At 46.4% G+C, this 18,833-nt stretch overlaps 1 protein-coding gene across 6 annotated transcripts in view; it reads left to right on the plus strand.

Annotated features, from left to right (window-relative positions):
- RGS6 (regulator of G protein signaling 6) overlaps positions 1 to 18,833 on the plus strand; it is a 479,670-nt gene that overhangs the window by 420,436 nt on the left and 40,401 nt on the right. For all 6 annotated transcript variants that reach the window (XM_010976555.3, XM_010976561.3, XM_010976565.3 and 3 more), the window contains exons 13-14: positions 4,225 to 4,335; positions 12,718 to 12,843. In XM_010976555.3, the coding sequence (XP_010974857.1) occupies positions 4,225 to 4,335; positions 12,718 to 12,843 (237 nt within the window). The remainder of the gene's footprint in view (positions 1 to 4,224; positions 4,336 to 12,717; positions 12,844 to 18,833) is intronic.

The following is an 18,833-nucleotide window of genomic DNA, read 5'->3' on the forward strand; positions in this document are numbered from 1 at the left end:
TGGCAAAGGGGTGACTCCCAGTGGAGCTGTCACAACACCAGCTTACTGCCTGGTCCTTCCTGCCACAGTGTCCCCTCAGAGCTCCCTTTCCTGTTCTTTCGCACCTGAGACGCTGTACCACTCGCATGGATGAGGCTTCCCTGGGCCGGATGCACATCCTGTAGGAGATTTCCAGGGCGATGGGCCTGCACTGCACGTGGTGATTTCAGTCATCAATCTTACAGTCGTGGAGCATTTGGAAGACGCTTGAAATGCTTTCCCATTTTTTATCAAAAGTGCTCAAGGCTATTATGTAACATAAGGTGAACCTGACAAAGGTCAGTTCAGTGATCACCAAAGACCCAGATCCAAGGTTTTCCAACCTGGACCAGTTGGTCCTCCCACCCCGCCAGGTGACTCTCCACACCTGGGACGACGAGGAGGCTCTGAGGAGTTAGGAAACCTACAGCCGCCTTCGTTTTCATTTGATGAACAAAACATCCTGCATCCTGAGCATCTCAGAAAATTGAAGGACAGGCGGTGGTGCTTCTCAAGTTGAATGTGCGTATGAATCACCGGGGCAATCTTATCACCGACGCAGGTTCTGACTCAGTAGGTCTGGGTGGGGCCTGAGGTTCTGCATTCCTTACGAGCTCCCAGGTGATGCCGTGCTGCTGGTTTGGGGACCACACTTGGAGTAGCAAGGAGGTGGTGCTGCCACTGAATATCTTCACATTCTCAGAAGAGAGCTAACTGGCCATGCTCGCCCTTTGCAATTAAGTAGTAGGAATCGTGGTTCTGAACCTGCCATGGCAGAGAAAGCGGGTGACACTCCAGCTGGCAATGCTTAGGGAGAAGTTTTACTGTGGATTGAGAACCAAAAAAATATTCATACCTTTTGGCCCAGTAATTCCACTTATGGTTGTTAATTCTAAATAAATAACCCAAAAGATGGGAAAAAAAACACGTAAACAATGGTGTTCTACCTCTACCGCTACGTACACTAAAACCAAAACAAAACAAAACAAAAGTCTGTGTCTAATATAAGCAAATGCTACATAAATTAAAATAAATTCACTCCAGACAATATTGTGGGCATATGTTTATCTTCCCTCCTTCCCCAGAAGTAACACTTCAATAAAGGAATAACAATGGCATGAACTCATAAGGTCAACCAATGAATGGGTTAACAGTTCTCACAAATTTTTGCAAGATCAAAAGTGTAAGGAATTGAGGAGCAGGACCACAAGCCTCTCTGTCTCTATCTGTAGTGTTATAATTCTTTTTTTTGGGTGGTAAGCACAAGGGTAATGTTCTTATAAATGTTATGCCTTTTCGTACGCCAGAAATAGTTCAAAATTTATTTTTAAAAATTCACAAGTTAATTTTAAAATTTAATAAAAAAAAAGAAAGGATGAGGACAGAGTGAAGAACATTATAGGCTCCATGTTAGGAATGGGAGAATTATAACAAAACCAGTTTGTCCATTAAAATCTGGCTTTGGTTCTTGAAGACACCAGGGACCATGGAAGGCAAGAATGGGGCATAAGGCTAGTCCCAGAGGAATGGGCAGTCTGTCTCTGGAGCCATTGGATCCCTTGATCCATGCCCCATGAGGAGATCCTCTCTCCCCACTTGCCACCACCATGGGAGACGGGCAATTCATTCTCCAGAGAAGTTGAGTCACATCAGCTCAGAACTCAGGCACATCACATCCTAAAGGACCAGCTGAACACAAAAGAATTAGTGAGAGATCTACCTGCTGAACTGTGGGCCCTCCACCCCTCCTCTGGCCTGCTCTCAGCCCGCCAGGAGCCAGATGTAGATGCCCACAGGCAAGGAGCTGGGACACTACAACCCAAGGGCCAAATCCATGCCACTCCACTACCTGCGTTTGCAAATAAAGTTTTATTGGAACACAGTCACATGCCTTGGTATACGAATTATCTGTGGCAGCTCTTGTTCTACAACAGAACAGCAGAGTAGTTGCAACAGACACCATCTGGTCTGCAAAGCCTAAAATATTTACTATCTGGGTCTTGCAGAAAAAGTTTGCTTACCCCACCTTTAGAGAAAAATAGATATCTGAAGAAAGACTCCAGAGTCCTCATGTGGAGCTCTACTGAGATGAAAGGCAAGCTTCCAGGACCCAACAATGAAGCCCATCAGTTGGCAAGTCCTGTCCACGCACACACGGAGCCTCCCAGCAGGTTTTGGTACCTCACGCTTAAGCACAAATGAATGTCCAGAGATGTTCCCGACACTCAGAGAGAGCCCCAGAACGAAGGAGGGTGATCAAAGCAGACAGACAGAAAAAGGGGCTGGGAGGAACCGAAAACATCTCAAAATACAGAAGAAACTGACAAAAAAAAAAATATAGAATTAATATCCTCATAGATACGAGAAGGTATTTCATCCCTAAAACAAGAACTAAATGCTATGATAAACCAGAGGGAACTTTAGAAACATAAGAAAGTAATAATCCAAATGAAAAAAATACAAAGAAAATTTGGAAGAACCATCAGACAAAAAGATGAGGAGATAAAAAAAATGGGAGGGAAAATTGAGAAATATTGGATTATTGATTCCAGTATTTAATTTAAAGGAATTATTTTTAAAAAAGAAAACAGAGGAAATGAAGGTTATGAAATTAGCAAAGAAGTACCATCAGATTTCTGGGAGATGTGTATATATATATATATACCTATTGATTTCCCGTTGTGCCCAGCACAGTGAATAAAACTGCTGGCAAGGGCCGTGTTGAAATTTGAGAGCATTATAGCAATAAAAAGATGATTCTAAGCTTCCAGAGAGAAAAGAAACTGAAAAAAGAAAAAAATCAAAATGGATTCAGACTTCTTCACAGTAACATAGCAACACTGGATACCAAAAAAAAGTGATCAATGCCTTCAAAATTCTGAAAGAAAATTATTTTTAACCTAGGATTCTGTGTTCACTACTCAAGCATAAAGATAAAATAAAAACCTTTTTATACCTGTAAGGACTCAAAGTATTTATCACTTATGCATCCTTTCTTAGGAAACTACTAAAGGATGTGCTTCAGCACTACTAAGGAATAAAACCAATGAACATACATGGAATCCAGAAAACCAGAGCTTTAACACAGAAGTGAAGGAAGGCCCAGGATGATGATTTTGCATCAAGCCTGTAGAGCAAACAGTCCAGATTAGAGCAAAAGGACTCAAGACTTTGGGGAGAGGACCTCCAGGGTACAGGGAGACAGAACTGATTGATTTTCTGATGTGTTTAAGACGTGGGAAATTATTGCCAGTTGTTTTACACACTTGTTAGAATACTTTAAAAAGATAATAATACACTGTTTAGCTCAGCAGCAAGCAATTTTTATCAAGTTTAATAATGTGGACACTATTGATCTAACAAAAAGTGTTACATAAGTTTATTTGGAGAATCATGGGAGGAGACAGTGGAGTGAGTTAGGGACTAGTGAATAGAAAGTTAAATCTTTGTCTAAAATTGATTATCAAGAGCAGCTGTAAAAATATATAATTTAGAAATATGCAGGTAAATGCTGAAAGAAACAAGGATAGAAAGTAGGTGCCTCTGTGAGAAGGGATAAGAGAAAAAACACTGCTATTTCTGTTTTGTACATGAAATCATTTAGTACTATTTTATTGTTTCAACAATCTACATGCATTTTGATAAAAATTAAAATCTTTGAAAGATTACGTGGTTATCTAAATTACAACTAGAAAAACTAAGTCACTTTTTGGGGGAAAAAATGCTTATAATATGTTAACTTCTTTTGGTCTGCCAGGATTTTAAAGTCTTTATGATAAGAAAGTCCTCCAGTTGGGAATGCTGGGTTGGCAGCCTAGAAAAACTGTAGCATCCTCTATGTGCCCCAGTTGCCTTGAGATCTGTAGCCTATGTGGGAGGATGATACACAGCAGGTTTGGACCAGTGTATCAGTGAGGCTAGCATAACCAGGGAGGGGCGCACCAAGGTTCGGGGAAAGAGTTAAGTGGGAAAAGATATAAAATGCCTGTGTATACTATGACTGCAATAATGCAGAAACAGTATGTTCATCATGAGAAGCTTTACAAGGACAAGTGAAAACAGTTTGATTTTTTGGAAGTGGGAGTGAAGGTAATTTTTTCCCCTTAATTTAGAATTATATGAAGACTTATACAATGTTTGTGTAAAACAGAGTACAAATTTTTAGAGGACATCAGTGCCATTCTTTGTTCTGCTTCCTTCCTGCAGCCTAATTGCCTACACGGAACAGTATGTGGAATATGACCCTTTGATCACGCCAGCGGAGCCATCCAACCCCTGGGTCAGCGACGATACCGCTTTATGGGACATAGAGATGAGGTAAAAAAGGGGAAAAGAGTGTTTTACTGTTTGGGAGTGGGAGAGATGTGGGGGGAAATGCATGGGATCGTGAGATTACATTATTTCCTGTCTCATTACTTCCTTGACTCTATCAGTAGAACAGAAACCCCTCAAGTAACCCCCCAGGTGAGTTCCTTACTCATTAGCAACAACACCACTGTACTGGCCACGTAGTTAGTGTCTCACATTGAATCCTCACAAAAGATAAGTCCTATTCTCACAATTGAGCAGATGGGAAACTGAGGCACAGGGAGTTGATGAACTTGCTCAAGGTCACGCAGCACGTAGGTGGCAGAGTTAGGATTAGAACCCAGGCGGGACGGTTCCAGATCCATAGTTTCCATCACTCTGTTCTCCTGGAGTAACGGGACAGCGATGGTTCCATCAGTAGCTCCTGACCTATGAGAGAAGCGACTGTGTTTACGTAACAGCCAAGGAACTGAAGCTCAGAGGAACTTAAACCACGTTCACAATTACAGAAGGAAACACACACACAAACCCAGCGAGGTGCGCCTTTGCACCCTCTGCCCCTCGGCTAGACGACTCTTTATTTTGTTTTTCATTTCTCTGTGTCCTCTCGTTCACTTTCATTCTTGCTTTTTTCTGGCTTTTTTTTTTTTAATGGAAAAACCTTATAAAGAGTAATAGAGTCATAGAGGCTTATTATAAAAATTTTCAAACTATTCAGACACACATGATAAAGAAAACTCTCTCTATATCCAACCCAATCTCATTTTCCAGAAAGAGCTTTTGTTGATAGCCTAATGCCACGGTTCCCTTGGGCCACTGCGGGGAAGTCACAGGGTTACCACAGGGAATCCTAAGTCTTTGAGGGAAACAGTGATGTTCGACCTACATCAGATACTGTATAAACTGCTAGTTACGGTAGTTCACCATTTTCAACATTAGATCACATTACATTCCTTTCAGTGATGTCATATCTTTGCATATCTGGGTTTTCAGGGCAGTTGTTGTGATAAAAAGCAAGTCCTGGGCAAAAATCAAAATGGAATAGGAAATGAGGGTCCAGTCTGATTCCAGAGCTTGAAATGATGTCCAGCACTCTACAACACACATGTAGTCATTTGGGAACAAAGTAAACATATTTTTTCCTTCAATTTATATGTATTTCAAATAGCTATAAAGTCATTAGGACATAAATATAGATTAAGTTCTTTGGAAATGACTTTTTAATTTAAAAAAAAGCTTTTAAGTTTTTTCAGTGGTGCTGCTTTTGGCCCAGGGCACTGTGAAAAGCTTACTGAGGCATTAAGGGCACCGTGAACTGAGAAAGTGTGAAAACCTTTGATTTAGGGTCTATCCGTTTAGGTTTATATGCATGTATATACATCATATTCTTTTGGATAAATGGGTTCATTATTTATACATTGTCCCATAATTTTTTAACTAGCAACATATCATGGCAATCTTTCCATGTAAACACATGTAGACCCACCTATGCTTTTCAATAGTTACATAATGTCCTCTTGCCTGAGTGTAGTATAATTAATTTAATCAATCCCCAGCTCATAAATATCTAGGTTATAACCTCTTTTTTTTTTTTTTCACTAACATAAACAATGATACGAGGAACATCCTTGTATACAAGTCCAGTTATTTCTTTAGCATAAATTTCCGGGGTTGGAATTGCTGGGAATGGTATGCATATTTTAATTTTAGTTCCTGTGGCCAGATTTCCCTGGAGCAAAACAGTAACAACTTTTCTTCACTCCCGCAGCTTAAAAGCTCACATTTCCCCACATCCTCACCAACCCAGGCATCATCAATCTTTTCCATCTTTGGAAATCTGATAGAAAAAAATAAAAATCTCATTTTACTTTTATTTCTTTGTTAATATACTTGAGGACATTTTCTCGTGATTACTAGATACTCATTTTTCTTTCGTGGCTTGTCCGTTTCTGTGTTCTTTGCCCATTTTTCTCGTGGGGTGTTTTGCCTTGGACATTGGGATATAAAAACTGTCACATTTACTTGGATCATATAGTTTGTCTTTTTCCTGGTGGTTTATGCTTTGTGCATCTAATTTTTCTTCTTGTTTCTTTTCCTCTTCCTTGACTTTTATTTTATTAATCAAGTTTTGTATTAGCTTTTGTTACTCTAGTTTCTAGTCCAGCCATACTTACTTAAAAGTATGTTTTATTTTAAAATGTCATTATTTCATGCAAATAATGATGAAGTAAAAAATGAAAACTAGAAGTTTTCCTTTACCACGTCCAAATGCATTCTTCCCCAGAGCAATATTAACCTGATATATTTTAAACCTACACTTTGAGACATATTTCTCAATCAACATCAAAAGAAAAAGATTATGTAGATGGGTATCTCCTTTCTAATATTTCTGGCATGCCCTTGGTAGTCCCTTTAATCTGATCCAAGAACTTAAATCTTTCTTTAACTTCAGTCTTTTATTTTTTCTTCCTTCCTTCCTTTCTTTCTTAAAAAAAAAAAATCATTGCTACTCTTTTTTCCATTCTACTCTCTCTTTTCAGGAAATCCGTTGTAGGAAGTCCAGTCATCTGAGATGAAGCAGCCATATCTCTTATCTTTCTCTATTATAATTTCCATCTCTTAGTCTTTTTAGTCTATATTCAAGGATAGACTTCCTTGAATTACTCTTCAGAGTCATCAGTTCGGTTTTCAATGGTGTCCCTTCTGTGATTTTATACTTTAATGAGTTTTTCCTTTCTCACTAAGTGTTAGGAGGGGTGGTCGACAATCATGCTTTTCATTTCCAAGAATTTGTAATATTTCTTGGACTGCTTTTTCTCAGTAGCCTGCTCCGTGCTAGTGATGCTTATCCTCTTGAGCCTTTCTGAGGATGGAATACAGATTTTTTTTTTCACATCTCCCCTCTGTTTTTGCCACTTAGTCTATTTCACAGGGGGTCATTGATCAGAGAATCATCGTTTCTGTTCATTGTCTCATTACTCCAGTCACTGTTCAGAGCAGATCAGTCTTCGTATACCCAACAATTTGGGGTACTGTGGGTTATCATAAATGAAGGTCTTGGCTTTCAACCCTCTCCATACATTAGAACCACCTGGAGAGCTTATTAAAAAGTACCAATGGCCAGCCTCCTCCCCAGGTCAATTAATCAGAATTTCTGTCATTGGGGCATTGGTATTTTTTCAAATTTTATGCTAATGTACAGCCCTGGTCCGGATGGGCTGTACCAATAGCTGGTGAGAGTTCCCTCAATAATTGTTTGGGCAGGTGGCTCTCAAACCACAGGGTTCATCACAATCACTTGCAGTGCTCATTAAAATACAGATGCCCAGGGTGGTTCTGGGTACCTGTATTTTTAGCAAGCATTCTGGGTGATCCTGAGGCACAGCACAGGTTGAGAAGTCTTGGTGTGGAGCAGGCTTTCCTCTGAGCAGTTCCCCTGGCTGGACAGCTTCTCCTGAGTGCATTAATGGGAGGACACAGGTAAATCGATGGGGTTCCCCTCTGTGTCCTGGACATATGGTCCAAGAACAGACTGGGATGATGGCTACGGGGGTCCACAGATGGTTCGAGCCCCACCTTTCCTTGGCGTGACACCCCAGCAGCCAGGTGTGCTGCTCTGTTTCAGGCCCTGATGGGGTTTCTGAAGTTCTGCGGTTTCCTGTCCATGGTGCTCCCCAGTGACGCCATGCTTCTCCCTTCTGCTGAGGGAACTTGGGGAACCCAGTTAGATTACAGGAACCAACGAGAAGTAGGGGAAAACCTGGGTGTCTTTAGAAGTCTCCTTGCCTTGCTGAGATGTTTTTCCCAACCATATTTGCTGTACCAGCCCTAGATTACAGAGGCACCACCTTCTGGTTTTATTGCCCATATGAGAAGCTGGCCAGAGAACACCCCCCACCCTTTCCTTGGAAGACCCTCTCTGCGACATGGATCCCGTGTCCCATATTTCTGAGTTTATTCCATATGCCCCCTGCTCAATGCCCACCAGCTGCCCCCACTTCCAGTCCTGCTGCTCAGAGCTTGGGGTTTTCCCAGGCTTCTGTTGGGGACCCCCAGTTACTTTATTCTCACTAAAGGCTCAGGTGGCTCTCGATCAGGTTTGTGACCAGTTCAGTCCACCTGCTTCATACCTTTCAGAAATTCCTCACCGTTTGCCCTCCGCTGGCAGGAAATTTCTTTGCCTCTACACACTATGTTTTGTTTTGTTTTTTAGTATTTAATTGAACTCCAGGCTCTTGCCTGTTCCTTCTTCCTGGACCACTTCCACAGACCCTCACACGACTGGCTTCCCTTCTCATTCAAGTCTCACTCAGCATTGGTGCCCCCTCCTCAGAAAGGTCTTCTGTGACCACCCAATCTATAGCGGCCACCCCACCCAGCCAGTCACTCCATATCACATCCCCCTACCCCCCCCCCCCGCTTGGTTCTCTTTCTAAATAGGACCTAAAATTATTTTAGCACCTAGACCCATTGTAGGTACTCAAAAAGCATAGGTTGGATGGAGGGTAGATGGGGAAGTGACCATTTCATTGGCCATTTCATTGTATTTGGGAAAGGAGGGGAGGTGGGCGCATGGATTTAATTCACTATGATGACACTGGGATTTCCTCCTTCTCTCTTGAAAGTCAGCAAAAAACCCATGTGATAGTTTGGGAGAATGGCAGCCACCTGGCCTGCTGGGTTACCCCAGCCTGTCAGCACTTTGTCCTCGAGGGACTTGCTGCCCCGACGAGCAGTGCTCTGGCTCTGTTCTTACTGCTCAGGCTTCTATTCTCATCTTGACGCCTAACCTGACATGCGCAGTGTTCGGTCTGCCTTCGAGCAGAACCACTTCCTTAGATACAAGTGAAAATGAAAAGGAGCCATGAGGCCCCGCTTCTTCTCCCAGTAGGACGTTCGCACCCCGTCAGACGTTGGCGGTGGTTAGGAACCTGCCTTCGATAACGCGGAGTCAGGGATCGCTGCCTATCCTGGGTCAGTCTAGAGGTGGTTTCTGTCCATGAACCAATGGCTGAAGATGACCAGTAAAATAATCAAAGGTCATTTTTTTCTAGGTTTCAGTTTAATTCAACAAATATTATTGAGACCCTGCTATGTGCTGCCTTCTGAGCAAGGAAGCCTCTCGAGATACCAGTGTAGCGAGGTGAATGAACGTGCTGTCTCACCACCGGGCCCCGGGACTCCTCCTCGTTTGCCAAAGGGCATTAATGTCACTTGGGGCACAGAGTCAGGCCCTCAAGGCAGAGGTGTGGCTGAGACTCAACAAGTGGAGAGGTTGTGCTGCGCCACATAAGAAAATGAGATGAGTGTGCATCTTGTCCCTGAGAAGGAAGACTTCAGGGCAGTGAGAGGAGCAGAACAAGGGGAGAGACCAGGCCTCTGTGCAGGGCTAGGAAAACCCCTAGGTCTGAGGTGTCCAAGGACTCTTCAAAACAGGAATATCAAGTGTGTGATTTTTTTAAATTGTCTGCTGTTGGGTGGTGCAACGTGTACCCCCGTCTCAGGGCCCTCCAATTTCAGTAAAGGCTTCCACCCTCCCACCCACTTCATGTGAAGGAGGTTTTGGCTGAAGACGGGTGAAGACGTGGCATAGAGGCAGCACGGGAGAAGGCAGGAGTCCCTTGGGACTTCATGTTTGTCCCAGGTGGGCTTTGACTTCTACTGGGCACGGGCAAAGGGGTACAGACTCTTCACAATGTCCAGCACAGAGAGCATCACAGACAACATCTGGATTCTACAGAGATGAACATGACTGTCTTGGTCATGTGCAGGTTACAGACAACCCCGTGGAAGCCGGTGACGGATTTAACAGAATAATTGGCAGGATGACACAGGATGTAGCATAAATAAGAGAGAATTGTGCTTTAATCCTTTGTCCTTTTCAGACAGATGATTAGATCTGGAAATCCAAAATGAGAAAGAGCATATTCAGAGGGCCATGTAAGGCTGCCCTTTTAAAGGACGGGCAACTACACCTCCAGTCTATTTAGTGGAAACCCTGAGAAGTTAAGTTCAGGTAGAGAGAATAGTGATTGCCAGGGCTCACCACCAAGGAAAAATCAGCCCCAAATTGCCAGATCTCAGTTGGAGAGAACTCTGTAGTCTAAACACCACCAGGAGAGGGTCTCTGGGAAGTATTCCTGAAATGTGCCATCAGCCAGATAGTGGATCTAACAAAAACCTGGCATTGCCAGCAGGATTGTGGTTCACAATTTGCTCTTACCACATGGTTCAGGTTTGGCTTCTCTCTCTGCTGGGCAACAGGCGCATGTGCAAAGAACTACAAGGAACCTGGCTAATCCTGCTTGGTCAAAGGCATCTACCCCTAGCCAGCCTGATCTGCTGAGAACCAGAGGCTGTCCCTGAACTGCCCATGCCATAGAGCTGTTCATTCAAGATATTAAGTCCGGCTCCTTCCCTAGCATGGTCAGTCTCCAAATATGGTGTCTTCCCACTTTGTACACATGGGATGCTTCTTGCAAAAAGAGGAGACATCGCCCATCCTTTTCATCTGGGCTGGTCTTGGTGCCTTTAGCCAACAGAGTATTGCAGAAGAAACATTCTGAGAATAGGTCATAAAACAGCCCCTGTGGCTTCTACCTTGGTCATTTGAAACATCTGCTCTTAAGGCATTCTTTCTCAGAACCCACTGGCCAAGCTGTGAGGAATCCAAGCCCTTAGGGGCCCATAAGGTCGACAGCCTCAACTGAACTCCTGGCCAAAACCCAGCATCATCTGCCATGTGAGGAGCCGTCCAGCCCAGTCCAGCCCAGTCCAGCCTTCAGATGACACCACCCCCAGCTGCTGTCCAACTACAACTTGTTAAGAGACCCCAGGCAAGAACCACCCAGCTGAGCCCATGGGATACTGAGAGAGAAGAAGAAATTGTTGTTTGAAGCCACTGAGTTTGGGGATAGTTTGTTACACAGCAACAAATAACAGGACCACTCCCCACTGGACTATTTAGGACCATCAGGTGTTCTTGGGGCAGTAAAGAAAATTGTGATTGTTCCTTCAATAGCCTTGGGGCTGAGATGGGGTCACGGGACATTTGCTCTTTAAGGAACAATCCCTTGTTTAGTAATTTTCTAGTAGTTCAAAAAAATTTTTGAAGATAGCTGAGTATTTTTATAGATAGCCGCTTCTTCTGAATCTGGCTTTGTTGTTCGCAGTTGGGCAGATTTGCTCCATTCTCTTTAGTTGGGAGATCACCTGGAATGAAGGACTCCCTGGGAGAGATACCTGTCTTTGCTCTGTGTTGGTTTGGGATGCCCAGTGTGGGGCAGGAATTTGGTGAGACTGAATGGGCACAGAAGACAAATTAGAGTTAGGAAAAGACATGCAGCTAGCGATTAGAGAATGCTGTTGGGATAAGGGCACACCACCCACATCATTGTACACATTTTCCTATTGATTTCCTCTTAGTGTTAAATTCTTGCTATGTGAAAAGCACTATGAACACAAAGATACATGAGACATGGTCTCTGCCCTCAAAGGGCCCACACGATAGCTGGAGAGACAATGGCATAAACCCTTAAAAAGCTAAATGATGGTACAAAACTATAATGCAAAATATGTCATAAGAAAGCATTTCTACACAGTGGATGGAAATGAAGGAATTGTGAGTTCCATGAATTATTTGTTTGAGTTGGGCCAAGGGAAGGTTATTGTACCAGTCACCTGGGGGTGAATGTCCAGAGATATTTTAATTTTCAGAATTATTTTATAACCACAGAAACCATTCAGTATAGCAACATATTCAAATCTGAGTTAACAGATGTGAAGTGTTGGGAAAGAGGTAGACCATAGACTCTGTGCAGGTAGCTGTTAAATCAAAGAATAAACGCACCATCCTGCCTCTGAACAACTGAATGGGTTTATCCTGGATGAGCTGATGCATTTCTGACCAGCTGGCCATTGCTTGGACTAAACTGAACTCTGTTTTTCCCCTGTGGATTGAGGAAGGAGCAGGAGGTGGGGGCAGTGTCTCTGATGAAAGGTCAGATTCCTAAGGCCTCCTCAGTTTTTTCTTTTTTTAAGTGAAAAAAGTCAAGAGTTGGGCCCATAACCAAAGGAAATGGCGCAGGGAAGCCAAATCAAGGGCGGTTGTATTTCCTGGGGACAGCAGCCACTTGGTGGGCATCCTGTGACCCTCACCTAGATGGGGCCCCTTTCAAACACCTTCTTGAAAGAGGCTCTTTACTGCTGGCTAGTGTCAGTGCACAGCAGTCTGCGTTTGGGATTGGTGCAGGGTCTATGGACTCTGTCACTTAAATATGAGACACTTCCCTTTGGCCCGTGGCAGCAAAGTCAATCCGAGTTGTTGATGAGAATGTGACGCAGGTTTTTGCTTGGTATTGATCATCTTTTAAACCTTTGTTTCCCCCAAAGCAAAGAGCCCAGCCAGCAGAGAGTAAAAAGATGGGGCTTCTCTTTCGACGAGATATTGAAGGACCAGGTGGGACGGGACCAGTTTCTGCGATTCCTGGAGTCAGAATTCAGTTCAGAAAACCTCAGGTAAGTCCCTCCAAGGTCTGAGTTGTGTGCAGGCTATGAAGACCTTTGCCTCATCAGTCTCTCTTTCTCCCTCCCTTTCTCGATTAAATGTTATGGTTCAAATTCCAGTTAATCTGGCTAAGGCTGAAATGGGGAACCAATTGCAAAGGCAGCTTTGTTATCACCAGATTACCACCTTTGAACACCAGCATTTTTTGTTCTTTAAATCCAGATGACCTTCCTTCAAGTAATTGGAAACATGACTTCAGTAATCACCCAATGGCCAAACCAACGTAGTCTTGCCATTCATCCTAACTACAACCATAAAACCTGGGAACTTCAGGGTGGAAAGGCAGCTCAGAAACCCCCTCTTTCAAAACTTCCCAGTCTGGGGTCCCAAGCAGTTGACAGGCTAACTGGAAGAAAGAGGGGTCAGTGGGCTCATTTCAGAACTGCAAAAAGACAAAGGAAATATCATTCAATAACTGGAGACGTAACTGTAAGAACTGATGAAAACATGCTTTTCCCCTCGGAGGATTCTTGCAACCCCATGTAGCGGTTACTCTGGTCACTTGACTGCATGGAGGAAGTCTGATTGTTTTTATTGGTTTATGACTAATCAAGATGAAGGGAAACGTATTAATGTAGTAAGTTAATCTTTAGTAGAAAAATAAATAAAATTTTCAAAACAGAGTGTCCATTGTGAGAGGAAGGAAAGAGAGAGCATCAAAAGGGGCAGGGATCTGGATCATGAAAAATTAGGTAACATGGTTTATTCAGGCTTTCGCCATATTACATGTGGAAACAGAGACATACACAAAGCATGGCTTATCTAAGACTGCTCACTGGTCTTAGCCAAGTGGTGACTTTTCTCAGTGAGTAAGATGGAAATCCCAGTGGTTTCCTGGCACCAGGCTCTCTTTTAGTTTCCCTCTTCCAAAGGCATTTTTCAAAGAGTGGCTTTATTCATTTTTTTTAACTTTAAAAAGAGCATGTACTGTGGGCAAAGGACTGTCTGCTCCAGTGTTAATGTGCAAAATCCATGTTATGTATTCAGGGTTAGAGGCCATATCAGTCCCAGACATCAATCAAATCGTGTTTATCACACACCTATGCTGTTTCCAGCCCCCGAGAGTCTGCTAAGGGTGCAAGAAAGTCAGGATGCGTGATCTTTGCCTGCAATGACCTTGTTAAGTCCTTGACGAGAAAATACAAGAAACTCTTAAATCATTAAATGAATATAAATGAGTGTAAACTCTAAGAACCATTTTGGAAGTGTTTTAAAAAGGAAAGGATGAATGTAAACCAGAGTAGGCAAAACATAAGTTGGACTTTGAACAGTGTACGAGATACTGATGGACAAGAAAGCAGGAGGGAGGGTGTTCTAAGCTGGAAGACACTAAGGGCAAAGATGTGGCAGTGTGACCCTCCCACACCAAAAGTCCTGGGAGGACGCGTGGATGGTGATTAACTGTGATGTCGCTGCCTTTCTAGGCAGCTGTGTGCCTACGGTAACCCAGATGAGGATGAATATCTGATTTCAGGTTATGACCCAAAAGAGTTCTTTCCTTGTGCTGAGGCGTTATTCTAAACCCATCTCAGAGTTTCACGTCAATTCCTAACCAAGCATTTGCAGCAGAAGGCTTGACTCTAAAACTCTTTACTGGGATGGTGCTCAGACCAGCCTCCCAGGCTGTGCCTGCAGGCAGTCCTGCGTGGGAAGCCGTGCCCTCTGTGGCCAACGTGATGCGCCCAGGCAGACTCTCTGTGCCACCAGTTCAGTCCCAGCGTGGCCACTCCTCATCCCTGCCCCTTGGGTCCCCCAGATGGTGCAGTAGAGTCCCCCTTTACCTGACTATTTCTCAGCCACCTGCACCATCACAGAGACTTGGAAGAACGACCACAGGGCCCTGGTCCTTGTGAGGGGCCCAGGAGCTAGGGCGTCTTCTGGCTCGCACTGCCTCGCCCAGTCTAGGTGCAGCCGAGGCCATGATATACACATCGCACTTTAGGCCAGCGTGCACGGTGGAGTGTGTCCCCGGCAGGTGTTCAGCGCCACCTCTTGCCACCCCCTCTGGGGCCTCTGCCAGCTCCTGGCTCCCGCGCCCGGAGGGCTACATCCAGGGTGAGGGTGCGTGCGAGCGTGTGTGAGTGCGCTGGTGACTAGTCGACACCCCCAGCGTGAATGCATAAATCCAGACTTAAAGAGGCTCCCCCTCTGATCCATGACAGGGGAGAGGATAAAGGAAACAGAACAGCCGCAGATAAGAAGTCTGGTCCAAGAGTTTCTCAAATCCTCTCTGGAAGCCCAAATTCCACGTTCATGATATTCAGCATAGTTGGATGGGGGCGGGGGGTTGAGGGCTCTTCCGTTACCCACAAGCAGCTTCTTCCCTCGCCTTCCCTTTGCGGTCATTCCTGGGGCCCACAGAGGCTGGCTTAGCACCCACCGTGACCCAGGCCCGAGGGCTCGGAGCTGAATGCGTTTCACTCCTTGTCAGGGCGGCCACGTGCAGCCTGCGGTCCCTGTGCGTGGCCGTCCCCAGAGCCGTGCCACGCGGCACAACTCGAGGCCCCTACCCATCTGTGGTGTCGGCCTCGCTGGGGTGGTCCCTTCTCCCCAGGACAGTTCAAGCCCAGGCAGCTGGCGTCGGAGTAAGGGGGCAAAAGAGAGAACCAGACCAGAGCTCAGCTGGACACACAGCCAAGGCCTCTCCACCCCTGTCCTCCTGTGCTCCCTTGCATCTTGCCAGCGAAAGGGGTACCTAACATTTTTGCATGACACCTAGAAAAGTGTTGCCAGTTAAATAGCCAAGTGGTTCAGTCTATACCAGAGCTTCAGAATACAGAGCAGAGGACCCCAGAGAGACATAGGTACTGTTCACACCATCGCAGAAGGACACCCTGGATCCTTTAAGGAGAGATGTCCGTGGTGATACAGTGGAAGCTGACGTCCTCTTTGCTCGTTTTTCTTTGGGGTGCGCCCGTGAGGTGCGGGAGGGGTGGCAGCTCCCGGTGCTGGATGGGGCATGGCCAGCGCCTTTAGCTGCAGACGACACCGCGTGGGCCTGGACGCCCTCTGTGGCACCCTGGGCTGAGCCCGGGGCTCCAGGCGGACTGGGTGGGCCCCCTGGAGACGCCGTTGGCTCCAGGCCTCTGGAATGCAGTGGTCTCTCAGGGCCAAGGTGGGAGGGAGTCCCAGTGAGGGACCGGACTTGTTCCTTTGCTTTCTCTGTTTTCCTAGAATGGTGACAGATGTCCCTTGCCACCTTTGCCCGCCTCCATCTCCCCTGCACAAAACTGCATCCTCCCTGGCTCGACACCCACTGCCACATGGCAGGGCACGAGTTAAAAATCAAAACCCTCAGCAAAGAGCGTCCCCTGTACATTTTTTATGAGCTGTAACGTCTCCTGAGAGAACGTGGTTGTTCTTCTAACCTGCAGATTGATTATCCTGGTTCCACACGGTGTCAGCTGAAGGGAGAAGCAATTAAAGAGAGCACAGCGGGGTTGCCAGGTTTGCCTGGAGAGCTCCCATCTCCGAGAGTGACCCCCCGTCCTAGGAAGACCTCGGAAGGGTCGCCAGGCCCGGTAGGGTTCACTGCTAACCAAACACGTGGTTAATGGGCACAGAAGTGACTCACACAGCACTGGGACGATCTGTGGTATTTCAGTCCCTGCCCAGAGAGCATAACGCAGCTTTGGTGGTGCTGATGGTGGCTGGATTCCAATCCAACCAGACACTGAGTCCAGTAGCATCCGTTGTTCCTGAGTCTCTGTGGACCAGCCGAGGGCACAGGAACCCTTACTTCCAGGTGGAGTTAACTTTTCCCTGGGAATAAACTAAAAGCGGGATTTTTCTAACCCATGAAAATCCTAGTTTCTGGAAAGATAGGTAAGTGAGGAGCCAGGGCTGCCCAGACCTCCCAGCAGGATGGAGAGCGTCCTCTTGCTGCGTGGTCCCCCTCATTCCAGCCTAGAGGAGGAAATCCATTCCCTGCCAGCACCCTGGTCCGGCGGGAGACGAGAGGCCGCCTGGGGCAGCCTCACACTGCCCTCTAGTCCTGTCCACTGCTGCTCAGCCCCGGGGGTGTCTGAGCCCAGTCTGCCTCCTTGCAAAGGCCGGTTTCTACCTGCATTCCTAAGCCAGTGATGCGGACCACATGCCAGCACACGGCTGCCTTCCCCGCTCTGCTGACTCCAGCAAAGCGGGACAGGTGGTCTGTCTGATATCCCTGCATCCTTGTGGCCCACCATTCCTGACAGCCCTTCTGCTGCAAGAAGCCACCGAGGCTTAGTGCGGGGGTAGTAGGGGGTGTGTGGATCTGCTGCCGCCGCTGGCATCCTCCTCCCACGGGTGTCCTAGAGGAGCAGCGGTACCTTCAGGCTTTTGATAAGAGCAGAAGCTGCGCAGGCCTCAGTGGGCCTCCCATCTGCAGCAGGTGTGGGAGGGGAGCTCCTGTGGCTCTTTCGAGGGGAGGGTGGCCGGGCAGCAGGGGCTCAGAGCCCCCAGCTCAGGCCCTTGGGCTCACAGATGGCAAACACAAACCAAGCCTGTTTTGAATTTCAAATTGACACAAAGGTCTTCGAAGCTGGTGATGGTAAACATGCATGGGATGTCAGGATGCTGTTGTGGCAGCATTTTTGCTGTCACCTGAGAGGGATAGGGCAGGTCATCCCCAAGGCAGACAGACGGCTGAGAGGGTCCCCAGTGTGCAGGGGGAGAAAACTGCTTTCTGGGAAGTGTCATCCCCTTCTCCCCACCAACCCCCCACGCCTATTGTTTCTTTTTGTACTTTTTAAAAAATTCTTGGTTTTACCTGACAAAGGGAACCTTTTAATCTTTTATGTTAAAGTTTATTAAATTTGATTCTGAAATTGCCATTTACACCCGCCCCAGACCTTCTCTATACCCAACTGAGTGACGTGCATTAATGTGGCTCCAAACTCAATCTGCCAAAGGGACCCTGAGACCTCAGGAACCACAGGAAGCTGGCAGCGCCCAAAAGCTGTCAGGTCCTCAGGGCCTCCCCAGAGCTCCTCCTCAGAGCAGAATGGAACAAGGGACAGAATGTGACAGGAGGTGATGTCACCGTGACATTGACTGAGGGAGCAGGAAATCACATGGCTACCATCATGTGTGCAAGAAACTGTAGGGTCTGGTGGGCTGGGGAAGGATGCTGGCCCGGAGAGGTTGTTCCAGCCCCAGACTCAGAGGCCATCCTCCCATCTGCCTCGGCACAGGATTGCAGAGGACTCTCCAAGCTGCCCGTTAGCACTCCCTCCAGTCCTTTGAAAAACCAACACCAGCTCCTTTTTTTAGAGCCGGTTTCCTCAATTTTCCCTGCCCATCAAACACTGTCCTCCAGAAGAGAAAAGCCTTCTAGGGCCTGTCATCACCAGGTGATCATTTTTAACCTCAAGCATTCAACTGCCTCCTTCATTTCCTGGCAGACCCGGGTGCGGGGGGCAGAGAGTCCTAAGGAACCTGGAAGTGGGCCGGGGTATGGAGGAGACCCAGTCCCCAGCTGAGTTTCAAGGGCCCGCCTGAACAACTGAGCAGGTGAGCAGCTCCCTTCAAACTGTACCCCCACCACCGCTCTGGGCTCTGGTTAAGGAACCATCAGTCTTTCCCTCTCCCCGAGTAGCCAGAGGGCGTGAACACCAAAGACCGGCTGCAGAAGGACAGGAGGCTGGTGCTGGGGTGGTGACGACAGAGGGCAGTAAGAGGAGCCCCGGGTGGCTTCTGCCTCGGCCACCCAAGAAAGAGGTGGGATGTGAGGGCTCAGACTGGTCTGGAATTGAACCAGTGGCCACCAAACTGCTCCCTGCCCAGCTCCCACGCAAGAGCCTGGAAGCATCTCAGGGTTACCCTGGGATGGGAGGTTCTCAGACGTGTGTCATATATCCCTCCACCTGCTTTGTGCCCACTGCGCCATGAGGAAGACACCCAGACAGGGCATACCCAGGATGAGGGCTTCCGCGTCTTCTGGTTGAGTGAAGTCATTAAG

This window comes from Camelus dromedarius, chromosome 5 (genome assembly GCF_036321535.1).
Source record: "Camelus dromedarius isolate mCamDro1 chromosome 5, mCamDro1.pat, whole genome shotgun sequence".
Taxonomy (NCBI): domain Eukaryota; kingdom Metazoa; phylum Chordata; class Mammalia; order Artiodactyla; family Camelidae; genus Camelus; species Camelus dromedarius.